General features: G+C 38.3%; 1 protein-coding gene across 8 annotated transcripts in view; it reads left to right on the forward strand.

Moving 5' to 3' along the window:
• Window positions 1–17,995, forward strand: part of ITGB6 (integrin subunit beta 6) — a 44,488-nt gene continuing 26,493 nt past the window's right edge. For 5 of the 8 annotated variants that reach the window (XM_071747550.1, XM_071747555.1, XM_071747554.1 and 2 more), the window contains exons 1-6: window positions 12,657–12,741; window positions 12,846–12,922; window positions 13,617–13,696; window positions 15,790–15,991; window positions 16,624–16,870; window positions 17,706–17,871. In XM_071747550.1, the coding sequence (XP_071603651.1) occupies window positions 12,862–12,922; window positions 13,617–13,696; window positions 15,790–15,991; window positions 16,624–16,870; window positions 17,706–17,871 (756 nt within the window). In that variant the 5' untranslated portion in view covers window positions 12,657–12,741; window positions 12,846–12,861. Of the gene's footprint in view, window positions 6,273–10,522; window positions 11,743–12,348; window positions 12,408–12,548; window positions 12,742–12,845; window positions 12,923–13,616; window positions 13,697–15,789; window positions 15,992–16,623; window positions 16,871–17,705; window positions 17,872–17,995 lie in introns of those variants that run through there. The other 3 variants (XM_071747552.1, XM_071747551.1, XM_071747553.1) reach the window with 3 other exon arrangements.

Here is a 17,995-nt window from a genome sequence, read left to right on the forward strand (position 1 = left end):
GGGTAGGACTTCAAATGTCGCTGTCCTTCTCTAGGGTGAAAAACCATCTTGTAATGATGATTGTTACCATCAGCAGAAGACACTTCTTGCCCCCTTCAGTTCCACAGTGCCGTGCTAGCAACAGTTCCTCTCATCCATTAACAATGGGTATTAAAACCACAGCTAGTGCCTCAACTTGTTGTTTAAAATCAGCTTCAGCAAGCTTTGCTCTTGCTCTGACCTCTTCCTGGCTTCCACACCTCCTGTGTTTGGCTGTCCTCCACCCAGGCTTTCAAGCTAAGATTTGGAAATCCCCTATTTCTGATTCAAGACTTATTTTTCTGGCAATATTTGCCTGCTGTTCTTGTAGAATCAAATCGTGGCCTCTGAATAACAGCACAGGCATCACAGAGTATTAATAGATGTTATATACAAAGAGGTTGACAGATTTCTCCTAGAAAAGCTGCACTAAGGAATTTCTTCAGCAAGGAAGGCAGCACCTGTTGGGGCTTGTGATGCTCTGCTGAGCCTGGGCCAGTTCTATTTGTAAGAGAGAAGCGATTTCTTCCAAGGAATGATCCTCAAGCATTACTATCCCAGCAGAAGCAGCACAATACCCTGATCATAAAGAAAATGGTATTTAACTGACGTGCAGATGTGGTGCTCAGGGACATGTCTTAGTGGTAAAGTAGTGCTGAGTTAATGGTTGGACTTGAGGGTCTTAGGTCTCTTTCAACCTGAACGATTCTATGATTCTATGACTCCGTGATGTACTGTGAAGGCTGTAAACCCAGATGAAAGTAAGCAAAAGATCAAGTCTTGAAAGATTTGTTAATATGAAAGTTCAGAAGGATTTGATAAATCACACTGTCAGCGCTCAACACACAAGCATAGCAAATAAACTTAAGAGGGGGCTTCTGAAGCAGCAAGTAAAGAAGAATATTCCTGTGAGAGTGGTAAGGATGAATCAGATGGTAACACATAAATATCAGGCCAGGATGAAGGAATAGGTTTTATTACTCCATATGAGTAAACTGATGATGGAGGCCTAGTAAAAATGAGTGTTTTTATCAGCAATGTGACAGTGCGGGCATCATGAGTAGTTGTGTGTCAGGGCAGTCTAAATAAATAACTGCAATGGTTTTGTTCACTTTTGTGTATGTTTAAAACAATAAATATTGATCAACTTTCACAAAATGAGACAGAAAATTATTACATCATGATAATATGAATATATACTTTCCACAAGACATTATTAGCATATTCTGTTCACTGCTGTCACTATTTATTAGATAATTGTGCTAACCATAATACTGACTTCTGAGTCAGGTACTCATCCCCTTTTATTTTCAGGTTAGTATGACACAGGTAGAAGAGGGTGTTTGTGTTTTTCCTACATGCAAGTAAGTTCACACGCTGCAGAGTAAGAGAGAAACTTCTCTAGCTTTGAAGTCCAGAAAGACAGCTGAAAAATAAAATAAACAAATTATATGTTGGAATTACTGTTTTTCTGGCACAAGAGCCAGTTTGCTCTTGACTGTGTCTATAGAAAACACAGAGTGAGGCACCTCCTGCATGTTAGCCCAGGACCCATGTTTGCTATTACCCAGAGGTTTGCTTATAACCATGTTCATGGCTTGGCATAGTCCCCAGGGCAACCCCAGCACCTCTGTTCCAGTTGTTGGAATTCTTCTTTGGTGTCTCCTGTTGCTCTTGAACATTACTGAGCACAGCTATCGTTCTCTGATGTAAAAGGGCATTCAGCTGCCTCTTCCAAACGAATTTGAACTCTGTAACCTCTTTAATATACCCTTATGCATATTTTTTCATACATTTTTAAGATTTTGATGTCACTTTATGGTAATTAGACACACAAATGTCTCTCCTGATTAGGGTGGGCAGGATCTTACTCTGACACAGTCTCATACACTGGATCAGTATCTTTCTGTAAATCAAAACCAAGAAAAATGTTGGAAAGAAGCACATAATAACCGACTGTAGTATAATGAGTAACTGACAGTTGTGACTCAGTGTCTGCATTTCTTTTCTAGCACAACACTGTATTAGAAACAGGTTTTGAATAGGTTTTTCATGTAGTTTCAGGTAATGATTAACTCCCAATGATTAAAATATCTCCATGAGAGCTGATGAGAAATCTCACCCAGTTACTTGAGTTCAGAAGTATATTCAAGCTTTCATATAATCTCTTTCATTGAAAAATGCATTTATTTTAACTGAAGCTATTTTAATACTGTCCTATAAATATGAAGTCAGCAGTACTATTACAGTATGATTTCAAGTTGTATTCCAGGCAGAGGAACACACAGCATGTGTGTGCAGTTTTATTATTTATTCCATTTATAAAGCGGAAGCCATTCTGTTTTCTGTATTCTCTATATAGGCTATGCAATCATCTCTGGAATGAAATGTAGCTTTGTACCAGCTCACATTGTAGATAAAAGACTGAAGGACCAAAACCTAAGAACACAAAACGGGGGAAATTTGTACAAGTAGGTTTGTCCTGAAGGACAGGCTCCCATGGCAGTTTCATTCCTGAGGAGGGTGTGTTGAAGCATGCAAGATAATAAAAAGCAGCAGATGTATTAAGAATTGATGTTATGAGGGTTGTTGTAAGGCTTTTAACTTTAGAGAAGAAAAAGGCTGTCTTCACGTAAAGTTGATGAACTCTGTTGGAGAATAAGTGGTATTAATTTTCTGGAACCAAGATTCCTATAATTGGTATCAATATGGGAGAACATGATTATGTCATGTATCATACTACAAAATAATACATGATAGCAATATATATACATATATATATATATGAGGACAATCAGTACAATAATTTTAAGCTAGGAAATACGAGAGAAGGTTGTGGGATGCTTTGAGTAACTTCCAAATCTAGTTCTGAAAAGCAGAAAGTGGTGAATAGGTGGGAGAGAAATAGCTATATTATGGGAGCAAAACAGACAGGAAATGTCAGTACTGACAAGGATGGGCATGTGATGTGATTATTTCTGCATGTCAGGAATAAGAGGGATGTGAGCTATGTAATTTAAAAAATTGTACATTATCATAGAAGATGAGCTGAGATGTTTGTGTGTAAACAGATTCAGTCTAAAATTGCAGCGCCCAGGATGACCCCAAATTTCCCAAGTATACTAAAGTATGGTGGATGGGTAATCAATGACTGAAATAAACTTGAAATAATGTGCAGACTTTTGAGAAAGCTATAAAAAAAAAACCCCAAAAGCAGAGGTGCAGAAGCATCATTTGGTAATGATGGAAGTTTATAAAACTTGCCTACAAAGGAAGAGAGAGAAGTGGTGTGGGCAAAATGGCATTTGTTGAACTTAAGTTCTTCTGAAGCACCACTAAAGAACTGTTGCCCATATATCTAATGCAGAGGGATACAAGCATGAAAGAGAAACTTCCAAGCATTTTCTCAATGCAGTGGATTTTGACCGCTCAGAAAATAGAGTATAAAACAAATGTTACTGATAATGGTAGAGACAGTTATTTCAGGGTATAATAACTGGCAGTTTTCATCACTATGCATGTCACTGGACTACCATGATACTATTCTAGGTGGTCTTTGTTAGGTAGTGATGACATAGAACAGCTGGTTGTAGAAAATAACCTAGCTAAAGTTATCCCAACTTGATTAAATTTAAAGTAAGCGAAAGAATAAACAAGTATAAGCCTGCTAGTTTCTCAAAATTTGTCCTTCTTAAGTGTTGTACCTGAAGAAACTAGTTAGCAGTGTCAAGTGGATGAAGGTTCCAGATCTAAGTACTAGTATTTTTAAAATCTGCACTTTGTACTGGAGGTAGAATGAAGGACATTAGCACTGTATTGGATTAATAAATCCTAAAAAAAAAAAAAAAAAGATAATAGAAATAAACAAAGAGAATGAATGTTATAGGGACCAGATGATAAAATAAAAAAGTATTTTGTAACCAAGAACTTATCTGCAAACAAAATCTGAAAGGCTGAAAGCTTCTTCAACCACACAAATAAAAGGTGTCTGGTATGAGGCAAGGATGGGGTAGAGATTAAAGATCCCTAAATGCTGAAAAACATGAGCACATTAAATTTCAAGTAAAGAAGCAAGTTTTTTTAAAAAAGATTTGCCAAAACAAAGGAGAAGAGCAGAGGAAAAGGTTACCTCGCATCTACAGCTTCATTAATCTGAGTAATATGAAAATTTTGTACAAATTTTGCAAGGAAGAACAAATAAGGATGTGGAGATAACATGGAGAAATTAGGATGAAAGCAATAAATGTTTGATACAATGTATTAGGGCTTATGAAATGTATGCATGATAACATCTACTTTGTAAAGGGAATTACTGGGCTACCTAAAGGTGGAACAGAAATTTTCAAGCATCACAGTTTCAGCTTTTCTAATTGCAGCTACAGATGGCATGGTCAGATGATGGTCAGATGCAAAAAATACTTGTACCAGTACATCCACATTGTAGAGGAACTTGAGAGCTGGAGGTTTGGGGTAGCACAAGTGCCAGGTCACACACAAACTGAGGTGGAAAAGGTTTCTTTTATAAATTGGGGCTTGTCAGTTGAGCAAGAGGAAGAACATAATGTCTTAGTTGCAGAAGGATGCTGAGGGAACTGGGATAGAGCTAAATGATCCTCCTCAGACACCATGTTGAAGACTTTGAGAGACATACTTCAGCATGAACACTGTTGTAGGGAGCACTGGCTGAAGCTCTTTTGAAGTACGATGAGCAGCCTATAACCCATAATTAGGAAAGAACATGAAAGAAAGAAATGCTGATAAGTAGTACTGGACAAAACAAAGAATGAGGGATATACAATTGCTGTCTATAAATATATTAAGGGGAGGAGAAAGAAGGGCAGGGCAAATACTAGTAAAGGAAAGAATTTATTTAAGTTACCAGACAATGTTGTCATTAAAACAAATGGATATATAAATTGAAAGTCCATGCAAGCTGGAGCTGAGATTTCCAGACATGAGAAGAGAGAATTCTCTGAAATAGGCTTCTACTAAGACTGACAGGAACAAACCACTGTAGGTGGGGGTTTCACAGTAAAATGGAGCTTACTTGCTTGCAAATTGGATAATTTATCTAGTTCTTGAATATAACATAAAGGTGAGTAAAACCACTTTCTATTTGTCTCTCTGCCACTGTGTTAAACTGTCTGAATAGTCTTACAACGGATTTTTCTTAAGTTTATTAACACAGATGTGTAAAGTGAAAGGATGCATCTTCAATATCTGTAAGTCCCTCTGCTTTGTACTATTGCAGCAATAGAATTTTTTTTATGTTTATGTAAATTTATTGGTTCAGATAGAAAACATGACTCTGCGGCCTCCTGTGACATACTGGCCTTCTACCAAATGTCAAGAATTTTTTTTTTTTGTGGTTTAAAATTATGGTAATTCTGTGTGCTAAGTGTCCAACCAAAGCATAGCAATGTGGTTTCAAATGCATGAGTCAAATAGCATAAGCTATCAGTGGATCAAATATTAATGACAGACTTTACATGATCAGTTATTTCAAACTCCTGGAAAACAGTGGTAGGGAATATCTGCCCTGCTATATTCTTTTGGAGTTACTCAGTCAAAATACTTGGAATTTATTTAGTTGGTTTTGTTTTTAATTAGAGATTGTTTTACTTACACAACTTTGCCCTTGCATGGATTTAGTTAGATCTGTATTATCAACAGTTTTACTAGTTCTTTAAGAAGAACTGTAGAAGCACTGATCATTCTATATAAGGTTGCTTTTCCAGTGGTTCTGTTTACCTGTGAACAGACACTGTTGGTTTCAATTTCCTTTCTATTACCCACAAGAAACACACATATAACAATAAGGCAAGATTTTCAAAATAAAGTAATAATTTATACTGACAAAGATATTGGAAACAATTTCTGACATTTCATAATCGTGTTTCTGAGCTTATAACAAAGACACTAGAAGTAATGTTGTGTTTACTGTGATAGATGAGCCAGAAGCTTGAAAAAAAGCTTGCTAACAAAAGCTATATTACATCTTCAAGAGAACTATTAACATCTCCAATGAATCTTACATATGTATTATGACAAAATATTGCTAAAAGTTAATAGAGCTGTTAGTATCTGAACACCATCTTTCCATGTAAGTCTTTAAGTAATTTCTCTACTCTGGAGTAGCCGTAAGATGGCAGCACTCTGCACAAAAGGATCCCCAAACCCTAAAACTTGTTCTTTTTTCCAGGAAGAACCCGCATCCACTGTCAGGAGCAAGTCGCCTGAATGCTGTGTGTCTGGTAATAGAAACCATGCTGGCAAAGTTCAAAATAGCTCCTGGAGAGCTGCAAAGATGTAACTGGTTTCAGGCAGTGTCTGAGCCCAGGTTACTCAGATTATAGCAGTTGTTTGGGTGCATGCTTATCTGTTTTGATTATTCTAGATTAACCTTATACAAACCTTGTGTTTCAGCAAAGCATTGAATTTCCATAGGTCTAAGCCCAGCAAGGCTAACTTTAAGATAAATTTATTTTCTGTGTGTAAGACCAGAGTGGAATCACATTTTAAAAGTTATTTAAATCAAGCTCAGTAGTTTGTAAATTACATCTGGCTTAGTCGACTGAATACATGATGTTTACACAATTCTACTAGCTTTTTCAAAAGCAAATCCTCTCTCTGTTTTTGCCTAGGGCAGCCCACTGTAGGACTGTGCTAAATTTCCACTTTTCTCTTTGTCTTGCTGCAACAATCTCAGGACTGCCTTTGACCCTTCTGCAACAGGGACAGCAGCTCCAGCTCACACCTGGCATTAATCTGAATGGAGGAAATTACACAAATCTCTGCTGAAGTGTGGGAGGTCTGAGGTCTTGTGGAGTCAGTGCTTAGCACCAGCATGCCTTGCACAAGGACCTAACAGAGGAGCCTGTTATATAGCCCCAGCACCAGACCTTTATAGCATGGGGAGAACAAGGTGTATCAAGTAACTGCGAAAAGCAAACAGAAAGTGAGGCCAGCTTTGATGGGCTATGCGGAAATCCCTGGCATGTTTTGAGTGCAGTGGGCTGGCTGGCGGTCCAGCTCAAATGCCACCTGATTTTCCCACTGGTTTCACCTGAGCCCTTCTGCAGATCCCAGCTTTGATTATTTTGCTTTGATTGTGAGAGTGTATTCAAATCTGAAAAGCAAACAAATCTTTCAGAGTGCTCACCCATGTGAAGGAAACAAGAGGACAAAGGTTTGCTCACGCCCTTAGATGGAAACAGCCAGGTTGGAGCCGTGGGCATGGTAAATATGACTTGAAAACACCCTGGGTTGCCTGCCTGCTATTTATTGCACAGTTGGTGAGCAATTTCTCCTCCTTCCTCCTCTTCCTCTCTATTTGTTCAGAGGTAGGTTGTTGCCTTCAGGCTCTGCCCTTGTCTAGCAGCAGCAGGCTGCTCCGGAAGCAAGAGGAGACCAGAGCCTGAATCATGGCCTGAGTCATGAACCCCCAACACCCCACATTGCTCAGAGCTCCACACACCTGGCTGCATCTCGGATGGGCTCTGTGGCTCACCCTCCACAGCAGACTTTTGGTCCTAGGCCCCTAACAAGGCATGATTACATGCCTTATATTATTACACCCCAAAACACGGGAGCTGATGTGAAGCAGTTCAGTCACCTTACGCTCAGATCTTTGGTTACCACAGGCTCTGTTTTGCTTTTACAGGACCAGAATGCTTGCAGAGTTTCCTTTGTATTGACCCCATTTTCTGTTGAAGCAGCATACATCACAGTGCTGATTAATAGACATAGCAAATAGTATTGGCTGGTGCTTAAAATCTATAAATCCAAATACATTTATACACAGTAATTTCATAGGTGATACTATTGGTTGATATCTAGAAAAAAATTAAAGTTAAAAAAAAAAAATTAAAAATTCTGACTGTATTAATCACCACTGCGAATTTCCCCATTAAATATAACTCCTTGTTAGGGATTGTTGCTTTGTCATTAATCGTCTTTTCCAGCTCTCCCTAAATTATTGTCAGGACCTATGGTACAGCAAAGACAGAGACAGGATAGTCCTTCCAGCATCATTGCTATATTTGACTGTGGTCATTCTGCAGGACATTCACACCACCAGGTGGTTAATCAAAGTAACCTCTTGTTCCTTAGAGATGAAACTAAGTTTCAAGCCTGGAAAATTGTTTCAGGCTTAGTTGCTTATCTAATCGAGTGGCATTCTTCCAAATCTGTCATTGCTGTTCTTTGGAACTGGGTCTGTCAGGTTGTTGTTGAGGGCTTTATTTCTGGGTAGGCTTTTCCTGAAGAAAAAAACTTCCATTTCTGCTAGTCCAAGAGTCTGCAAGCACTTGATTGGGCAACTACAGAGCATATTTCTTTGGGAAATATTGGAATAGTATTTTAAACACTTGTACTGTGGGCTTTTGCACATTCTTCGTTTACTATCTTTCAGCTTAAAAAGTTAGGCTGAAAGTTTGCTTTGATTGCTTGTTAAAGATGTTCAGGAGCTTTCTAGACAGATTGAAGTTGGAAGACAACCAGGGGGAGAATAGTCACCAGATGTTTCAAATACAAAACTACCTTCCTCTGAACTAAGGAGAGTAGCCCTTTGCCTCTTACTGATGCACTGGGAAGATGAATGTCACTTCATATGACAGAGCAGGGAGACCCTACCTCACTGCTTCCAGTCCCACAAAACTCTCTGGTGAAAGGCAAGATGAGACAAATGTTTTCTAAAGGCAGAAGGCACTTTCACCCACTTTTGTAAATATTCTGAGAAGTATCTCAACCTGCGGGACATGCAGACTTGAAATTGCTCTGTATTTTTCCAGGCTTTCAGGATGACAGTGTCTATCAGACGAGCACTGGGAATTAAGAGCTGGGCCATGTGTGAGGCTGAGAGATGGCTTTACAAGAGTTTCTCTTTCATGTGGATAGATCTCCAACTTCTAAGTGAAAGAGATTTGCCTTGCTCTGATGAGCTTGAGACATACTTATGTTGACTGATAAGCTTTCATTGGAGCTAATGTGCTTCCTTTTCTAGGTTTTGTTTACAAAAGGATCTAATTGTTGTTCTTCCTAGGGCTGGTCTCCCTGTATATGTAATTATGCTACATTAGTCTATACCATATTTACAGGAGAGGCTGATATTTTTTTTCTAAAATGAAGTAATGTTTAGATCTGAATGAGCCAACAGTGAGGCATCCTTCTGTAGGCAAACACTTCCCACTCTGGAACTTTTACATCACCAGGCTGACTTGTGGATTCAGATCAGTGTGTCAGAAAACATACACTGTTTTCTAGAGAAAAACAAATCTCCTGTTATTAATGAAATGTTACTTGTGTCTAATGTTTACCTCATTTTTTTCCCCTGTTCCCAACATTAGTTTTCTTTCTCAGTGTTTGTTATTTGCCAGTGAATTTGTTAAATGTTGATTGGATGGACAGAATATCTTTCTGTGCTGTCTTAATGTATTATAACTGCCAAGTACTTGGGAAATGCACCAAAGATTTTATCCTGTGCACATCTTATTATCTTTTAAAGAGCCACAGACTTGCACAGCTCAGCATTCCCCATATTGAAAGATAAACAACTGTTTTCTGTTCCAATGTAAACAGAAATATCTATTATATAAACTGTAACTGATTTAATTGAGGCACAATTTGCTCCGAAAGGAATATGGCTGATGAAAACAATAATAACTGTGATCTGTCTGTACTATCAACTACCTTTACACTGATGCCTCTACTGTAGGTGAATGCAGCAAGACTATCTTACAAAACTTTAAAAGAAGGAGAATCTTGCTGTCACACCAAACAATGTCAGGACCCCAGAGACTTTTATACTTTTACACATTCTCCCCACATTAGCGTGGCTTCTCCCGATGGCAATTCTGCTCTTCCAGGATGTGTGGCAGTTAAAGACAATAAAACATTATGCTACTATAGGAATTTCCTGCTCAAATCACCTTTAGATATTACACAAGATATCTGGTGAAGCCTAAAAAACAGAGCCATCATCAGCTTCCTGTCTAGGTTTTCTTGCCTTGCCCAAGATTTACTCTTGGTGCGTGCTGCCTCCCTTCCTGGACATCTCTTAGCCTCCTGTGCCCCAATCAGGGAGTTTTTTGTTCTCACTCTGTCCAGTCTTCTGAGCTTCTCATTGTGTGCATTTTTTAAAATCAAAACTGACCTTGGGTTTTTTACCCCCTCCATTTTTCCCATGTGTTTTTGTTGTTGTTTGCTCTATTCTTTTTTTTTCTTTGCTCTCTCCAGACAGCAGGTCTAGGGAACTCTGTTCTTAATAATTTTCAGAAACCTAGTTACTTAATTCAGGCAAGACTTACTCAGATAGTCTTTGGCAGCCATCCCACTCCAAGGCAGGCACTAAGCCTCCAGTCATCCTGTCCTTGCCAAGAGCTATATAAAATATTACCACACAAGCAAATGGGGAACTGATATCACACAGAATTCTGAAGTTTTATGTAGCTTGTATTATTTGTCCTGTCTATGGGGAAAAAAAAAAATAAAAAAAAAAAATCTTGAATCTAAACCCGAGCATTTGCTAATTGTCAGCTATTCAGCTGGCTTGTCCTTAATCTGGGGCACTGCTGGTGTTTGGTACCTTTCTGTGGCTGCCACCAAGTCTTTGAGCACATGCTTTGTAGTGTTGTTATGTTACCTGGGGCTAGTAAGAGCTACAAAGTGACCTTTTACATTTTAAGGGAAAGTACTGCTTTATGGAGCTCTGCAAGAATGTAGACGTAGCAACAATATTAAAGGATCCATAGACAATTGTAAATTAAAAGCAAGGAAATAAGACATTTTGAATGGCACTTGCAGGAAGATTTTTTTTCTTAATATGAGCAAACATTTTCAGTTGACTCCACTTCTTTTTGACCTTAGACAGTTCTGTGCAGTGTCCTCACCAGCTAAAAGAGCATAATTTAATCTATACATTTTTCATGCCACAAGAAATTTCTGGAGCTGAACAGTTGCCCTACAATGGATACTCCAAGGTATAGAAAATAGTTAAAGGAGACCTAGGAATATTGTTGTGAAGAGATGTTAAGGTACAGTTCCACAACAGGCTAAATTGGCCTAAGTTCAGTCTGACATATTCCCACCTTGCCTGCCAACCCTGCCTGTTAAAGGGAAACTTGCTGCTCCCTCTCTTGACCTGGGCATTCACTCTGGACTGGGTGGCCACATTCTTCAAGGTACTCACCAGGGTGAAAGTAGCCACCCACCTTTGGTATGGAAGGTTATGGGAGTTTAATTGTCTCAGCTGGAATCAGTTCACTGTTTGTTTGGACACGAGTACTGGCAGGAGCAAAGGGGTGGGAACGCAAGGGCAGAGCAAAGGTAGGCTTGACGTAATTCAGCTTGAGCTGCTATGAAACTGCCCATAGACTGTGTAAATACTAGTAAAATCGGATGTTCCTGGGAATATTTCCAGGCACTAGAATGAGATTGTCTACGCTATTAAACTGTTAAAATGCTCCCTGGTATGAATTTGACCTCTTCCAATTAACACCCTCTGCAAACAATTTCTGGGCACAGTTTGGTTGCTGTAATAGTCCCAACAGGCAATCTGCAAGCATAAACTCGGGTCTTCCTGTGCCAGTTGGCCTCAATGCCCAGGAATGTTTCCAGGCATGTTGAGTTTAACTAGTCTAGGCCCATCCTTATTGTGACATCTTGTCCCAGGATTGCAGGTACCACTGGTCTGAAAATGGAGGTCTGATCCTGTCAGTTCTATTGGTAAGAGCAACCAATAGAGTTGATTAGCTCTTACAGAATTTTTGACTGTAAGAAAAAAAAAAAAAAAGAAAAAAAAAAAAAAAAAAAGGATATTTTCAGGTCAGAAACAAAACAGACGAAATTAAAATTTTATGCTGCAGTGTAGTCTGTTGCAAACCTTTATGGTATAAGGGGGGTTGTCCTGAACAAATTATTTTCAGACAATAGAAGAGCATAGAAAATGGAAAGAAATGAAATCAACAAATAAGACATTTTGTTTCCTTCTAATAAGGTTGTAAAAAAATTCATATTTTGCCTTCATTCCAGGTTGGGGAGGGAGCTGGGGGGCAGGGAGAGATATCAGTAAGTTGTTGTATTATATTCTTGTATCAGTGCTGTGGAATATTTGGCCACTTATTACACAGAACTAAAGCTAACATGATTTTTTCCCAAGCCAGTTGCAGAAGTGGGAATGCAATCATTCCTCCTTCAACAAATTTTAAAAAATCTACAACTGTAACATTTTCTTTTCATTTTACAGTGTTAATAAAATAAGTGTTCCCAACCTTGAATACTGAACCCAGGTCCTCAATTATAAGTGATTGCTTTTTGGTTTTTTTTTCACAGTTGCCTTTACAAGGAAGCATCAGGAAATCTGAAAAAATGGGATTTCTACATCTCTCCAGGTATACTCCCTTGGCAACCTATCAACCTAATGCACTCCCTCAGGGAACAATTACAGGCATTGTTTTAGAGGAGCCTTTTAAGAGTTTCTATACATGAAAATCGTCTCTCTTGGCTGGGTTGCTCTAGGACCCAGAGAGACTGGGACTGACAGAAAATTTCACCTGAATGAATTTTCCCCTCATACCTTATAAGGAGTCTGGGAAAACAAGGAAGTGATAACCATGTTCGAGCTACTTCATGCACAGTTTGTCCTCTTTACCTGCCCAGGTAGCCCTTGTTTTCACTTTTATTCATAGTCTGTCCTGTAAGGTTGAAGTTTCCTCGTGATCCTGTGTAGGTGATATCTGAAAACATACCCTTGGAGAATGTAAGAATTTTACAACATTCTACCTTTATGCAGATTATAATTAACAGACTAATATTTTTTTGTCATGCAGCCAGCACTGAAAACGAATGGGGATTGAATTCCTTTGCCTGTGTTTCCTATTTCTGCAAAGAAATAACTATGTGGAAGGTAAGGCTCAGGGTTAGGGAGAACCATTTCAAAACCAGTTGTTTTTTTTTCTTGCTTGAAGTTGATACTAAATATCTTTTTGCTTTCAGTATTTTAATACTCCTTTCTGTTTAACAACTTTTTTTTTTTTCCTAAGATTTGTGTGATCATTGCATTGCACAATATTTATGAAAGGGATGGGAATTTGAGCAGTTTTTACTATACTAATCAGTGTCTGATCTGCTGAAAAAATACTATACATGTGATTCAGAATTTCAATAGTACTTGCACAATAGATTAAAATTGTTTTAAGTATTCACCCAGATGAAGCACTATTAAGTATACAGAGTGAACAAAAATCTATTATTTTAATATCCCTGGTTATATTGGGAAAGTTTTACCTGCACTGTACTAGAAACACATGAATACTATCAGGTGCCCTGGAGAAAACAAGTAATGTACTCTGTAAATGCCATCCATAAGGCATAAAAAAGTAAGTATTTTAATTGTCAGCAATTGTGGGGTTTTAAATTTTATTAGAGAGTTAATCTTATACCAGTAGAAATACATTTATGAAGGATTTTTAGCAGTAATCCTAAATATGGCTAAATTGTAATTTTTACCTCTGACATTCATTCACTAAATTACAAGATTCTTCATAAATTGAATGACTAAACATATTAATAGTCTTTTATCTTCCTGGTTTTAAATTTAGGTACCTGTTCTCAGGAAAGCACAGTGACTTGTGAAGATTGTTTGCTTTCTGGACCACATTGCGCTTGGTGTTTTCAAGAGGTAAAGTAAATGATACAAAAAATTTCAAAGTGTTTGTAGTGTCTATGAGTGATGAAGTATTGACTTAACTGGGTCAGACCATGGTTTTGTAATGCAGGCAGCACTTACTGAAGCCTTCCTGAGGATTAAAAGGAGGATTCAATCTAGACTTTATAGTTTATTATTAACTGTTTTGGGGGTTATTTGCGATTTTCTGTGTTGTAGGGGTTTGGTTTTGGTGTTTTATTTTTGTTTTTTAAAAAAAACTTCTCAGTCTAAGGCAGAAAGAAAAATGTTATTAGAGGGGCTCAGGTCAACAACTTCAGGGTTGAATCACCCACAGCACTGAAGATAAAATGCCACACATCAGGTCAGAGACCAGACTGTACCTTGCATATTGCATGCCAAGGCAGACAGTGTCAACTGAAGGTGCTTCAGTCAGTTTGCATGATTTTAACTGTGATGATAGTGCCAGTCTTATAATTAGTATGACATAGGGGTGTTTTTACTGAAACACTGGGTTTTAAAAAAAAGCTTTTCTTTTATATCTGTTGCAGACTTTTTGTGTAACCCCAGGCAAGTCACTTAGCATCTCTGTTTTTACAACTTTTATCTGTAAATGCTGCTACAGATTATCTCTCTGCTTGACAGAAAATATTCCTGGTCTTATATCATTAATGTAAACAAGACAGTCAGCTACCAGAATTAGAAACTTTTCAGTAATAATAAGAAATAAAATAAGTATTTTTCATTATAGTTTTTGATTTACACCTTTGCTGTTTCCTGAAGTATTTCTTGAGGTTTTGAATAGCAGAATGCTACATAGGATGAGACTAGCATAATGATTTGTGAAGAAGCTGCCAAAGACCAAAAATTACTTAAAACAAAACAAGTTTGCTAAGAAGTAATATAGCAGTGGGGGAAAAAAGTTGCCATAGGAAAAAACTCAGCCCACATTAGTGTGTTTGCACAAAATATTTAAGATCCCTGATAATTTTCAGGCATGACGGGTGATATTTTGATAAAAAGAAGGGTCCCATTTATGGTATTAATAGGTTCAAAGTAAAATTTCTCTTGCTTTGGATTGAAAGTTTTTCAGTGGCAGAATCCAGAGAATATTTGTGGCTCTATGGTTGAACCCCAGGTTTCTTACCCAAACCCAGGAGAAAAGACTGCTCCAATGGTATGGGCCCATGACCATCAGCCAGGAAACAAAAGTTTTGTTGCCAATTCTGGTCAGGTTTTGGTCAAAAGGTCTTGTAAGCTGGAGCAGTTTCCAGTTGGTGGGACAGCTGATTGACTTTGAGGTTCTAACTTCTAGACATAGCTCTAGGAAATGGTAATAAGACACAAAAGCCTCATTGTAAAACTAACCATTAACTTCACTGCTTTGTGGGGGTAGTACCTGCCCTGCAGCAGTGTTGTGGAAAGGAATGCATATCAATTGCTTTGAAATGAGCAACGAAAATAAACTGCAAGCTATTCAGCTGATATCAATAGGCTTGTGATTTCATCTGGATGGAAGAAGTTCAAGTAGGATGCTGGGCCAAATGTAACCAGATAGACATGGGCATGCTGGGAGCCCCAACAATGTGAATGTGTTAGATGAGTATGGGGAGAAAGAGCTCACAAAAAAACAGGGAACACTTGGTACTTCTTAGTGTCAATTTGTCACAAAATTTGTAGGAGTTTATGATCTGTGACACCTCTTCTGTTATTAAATAATGTTGTCCCATCAGCAGCTCAAAACTGTTTAGGAAAGACGTATGAATTTGCTGCATAATCCTCTAATAGAGAAAACAGGGACTCACAGGGGCTCCAGTACTACAAGAGCCAAATGCAGTGAGTGGCACAATTCCCATTCCCCAACAATAGAGCAGTTTCTACCAGGAGACCAAACCGGTGTAAGTTACATTAATTATACACCTGTGTGACATGGCCCGTGAAGGGCAAACTTAGATTTCTGTGCCACCTAGATATTTTCTGCACTAGTCTGCACTAACTTGCACCTTTGTTTCTGTTACTTGTATTGGACTGAACTTTTGTCAGCCAGATGCTGGTGACTGGTCAGTAAAGAGATTTGCCTCATCCCCTCCTTTTCTTCTTTGCTTTAGAACTACACAGACTCAGATGGAATTCATGGAAGATGTGACACCCCAGAAAAACTCTTGTTGAAAGGATGCCAGTTGAATTTGATTGAATTCCCCATTTCAGGAATAGAAATTAACAGAAACAAGCCTCTAACTGTAGCAGCCCAGGATAATTCTGATGTCACACAGATTTCTCCTCAAAAATTAACTCTCAGGCTGCGACCAAGTAAGTCGCTCAGTTCATAAACGTGGGATATTTGTTTGTCAGCCAATGTGATAGACTGAAGCTTCTCAGTCTGAATGGTGTAAGAAAAATCTTTGACAGAATTAAGACAAAAAATCTGTGTTGAGTCCAAAATTATCTGTTCGCTCATTGGATAGAAGCCGGGTTTGACTGAGTTCAAGATGCTTTCAGGAATGCTGTGTACATCACAAAAAAGTAAAGTTACATTTTTTTAGTTCTTTTATTCTTTTGGCATTGAAGTGGCTCTGAGAGAGGGCAACACATGCCCCTGTACCCCCCTGTACCCTCTGCCCAGCTCCTGGGTTTTTCCCCTGCAGGTCTGGCAAACAGCATATCTCAGAGGCAGCATAAAATCTTGCTACAAGGATTTACAAGATGCCAGTGATATTTATGGAAACACCCCAGACGTACCTTGGGGTCCTTGAGATGTGAATTTTTCCTGGAGAAAATTTTAGTGGACAAAAATTTTTTACCTTTTTTTTTTTTTTTTTTTTTTTTTTTTAGATTCTAATGATGATTTGAAGTACTATATAATTTTCACCATATATATAAGTTTATGAACAGCTTGATTTATAAGTGCTGATATGTGTCCTATTTTTCCATGACCTTCATAGGACATGAAGAAACAATACAGATCCAGGTTCGTCAAACTGAAGATTATCCAATTGATCTCTATTACCTCATGGATCTATCAGCCTCCATGGATGATGATCTGAATACAATCAAAGAACTGGGTTCAACTCTTTCCAAAGAAATGTCAAAACTGACAAGCAAATTCAGACTGGGATTTGGATCTTTTGTTGAAAAACCAGTTTCACCGTTTATCAAAACCACAGCTGAAGAAATGCACAACCCTTGCAGGTAGGCAGTGAAAATAGCTACCTCTCTCTGTCAACATTAAGTCACAATATTAATCTCTAGGCTAAAATACAATCCAGCAGCCTCACCTGGAACCTCTGCCCTTTTCCAGCTGTAACTGTTTGAGAAACAAGATTTGTTTCTTTTAGTTTCACACTCTGATCATTGTTCGTTGACTCATATTATATAAAAAGAGAAACCTGGGAGTGATTCTGCTCTTTAGCTTTTGCTGCTAGTTACAAATGTGCCTAATCAGGTAACAAACAAGTATGCTGAACAATTGTGTAGTTTTCTTTGGTTTGCTAAACTATACATATTTATAAAAATTTTATGACATTGTTATACCATGCAGGTGCAAATTCAAACCCAGCACATGCTAGCAGATTCAGTTACCCATTGACCTTGTTTTGTTGCCTTTTTTTCCCTTAAAGTCTAGCAGTACCCCCAAAACCCACTCTGTCCTTGACCCTTCCTAATCTATCTGGGGGAGAAGCTGGACTGCAGGAGCTTGGTGAGGCTCTATCAATGTCATTAGGAGAGACTGCAGATCCTAATGTGCTTCAGAGCATGAAAACAAGGAAAGCAGGGAGCACGGCAAGGACTGCACATGGTTAACTAGCTGAATTACTCTACCCTAGGAGTAATTTGGCTCCCAGGCTAAATGCAGACATTTTCACATTGTTCAACTCACTGGATGGTCTATGATTCCCTTACATTTTTTACTAGGTCACTCTCAGAGATACACAACGAAGAACTGATCCAAACAGGCCTGCAAAATAACCATTGTAGTGACTTTTTCACTCTGTGTTATCCATAAGCTCTCTCACTTACCCCACAGAAGTGTGCCGTATGAGTGCTTACCCACCTTTGGATACAAAAATGTTTTGCCACTAACAAATGATTCTGAAAAATTCAGTGAAATTGTGAAAGGACAGCGAATCTCTGCTAATATAGACACTCCAGAGGGAGGATTTGATGCAATTATGCAGGCAGCTGTTTGCAAGGTAATTGAAACATCTAGGTATAGTAATTACTCTGTATATTACAGCTTCTAGTAATAAATGGTTAAGTTTCAAAGAATCAGATAATAATTTTTCAAGGTTTTTTTTAATGGAGTGGAAGACTCTC

The sequence above is a fragment of the Heliangelus exortis genome, chromosome 6 (genome assembly GCF_036169615.1).
Source record: "Heliangelus exortis chromosome 6, bHelExo1.hap1, whole genome shotgun sequence".
Taxonomy (NCBI): Eukaryota; Metazoa; Chordata; class Aves; order Apodiformes; family Trochilidae; genus Heliangelus; species Heliangelus exortis.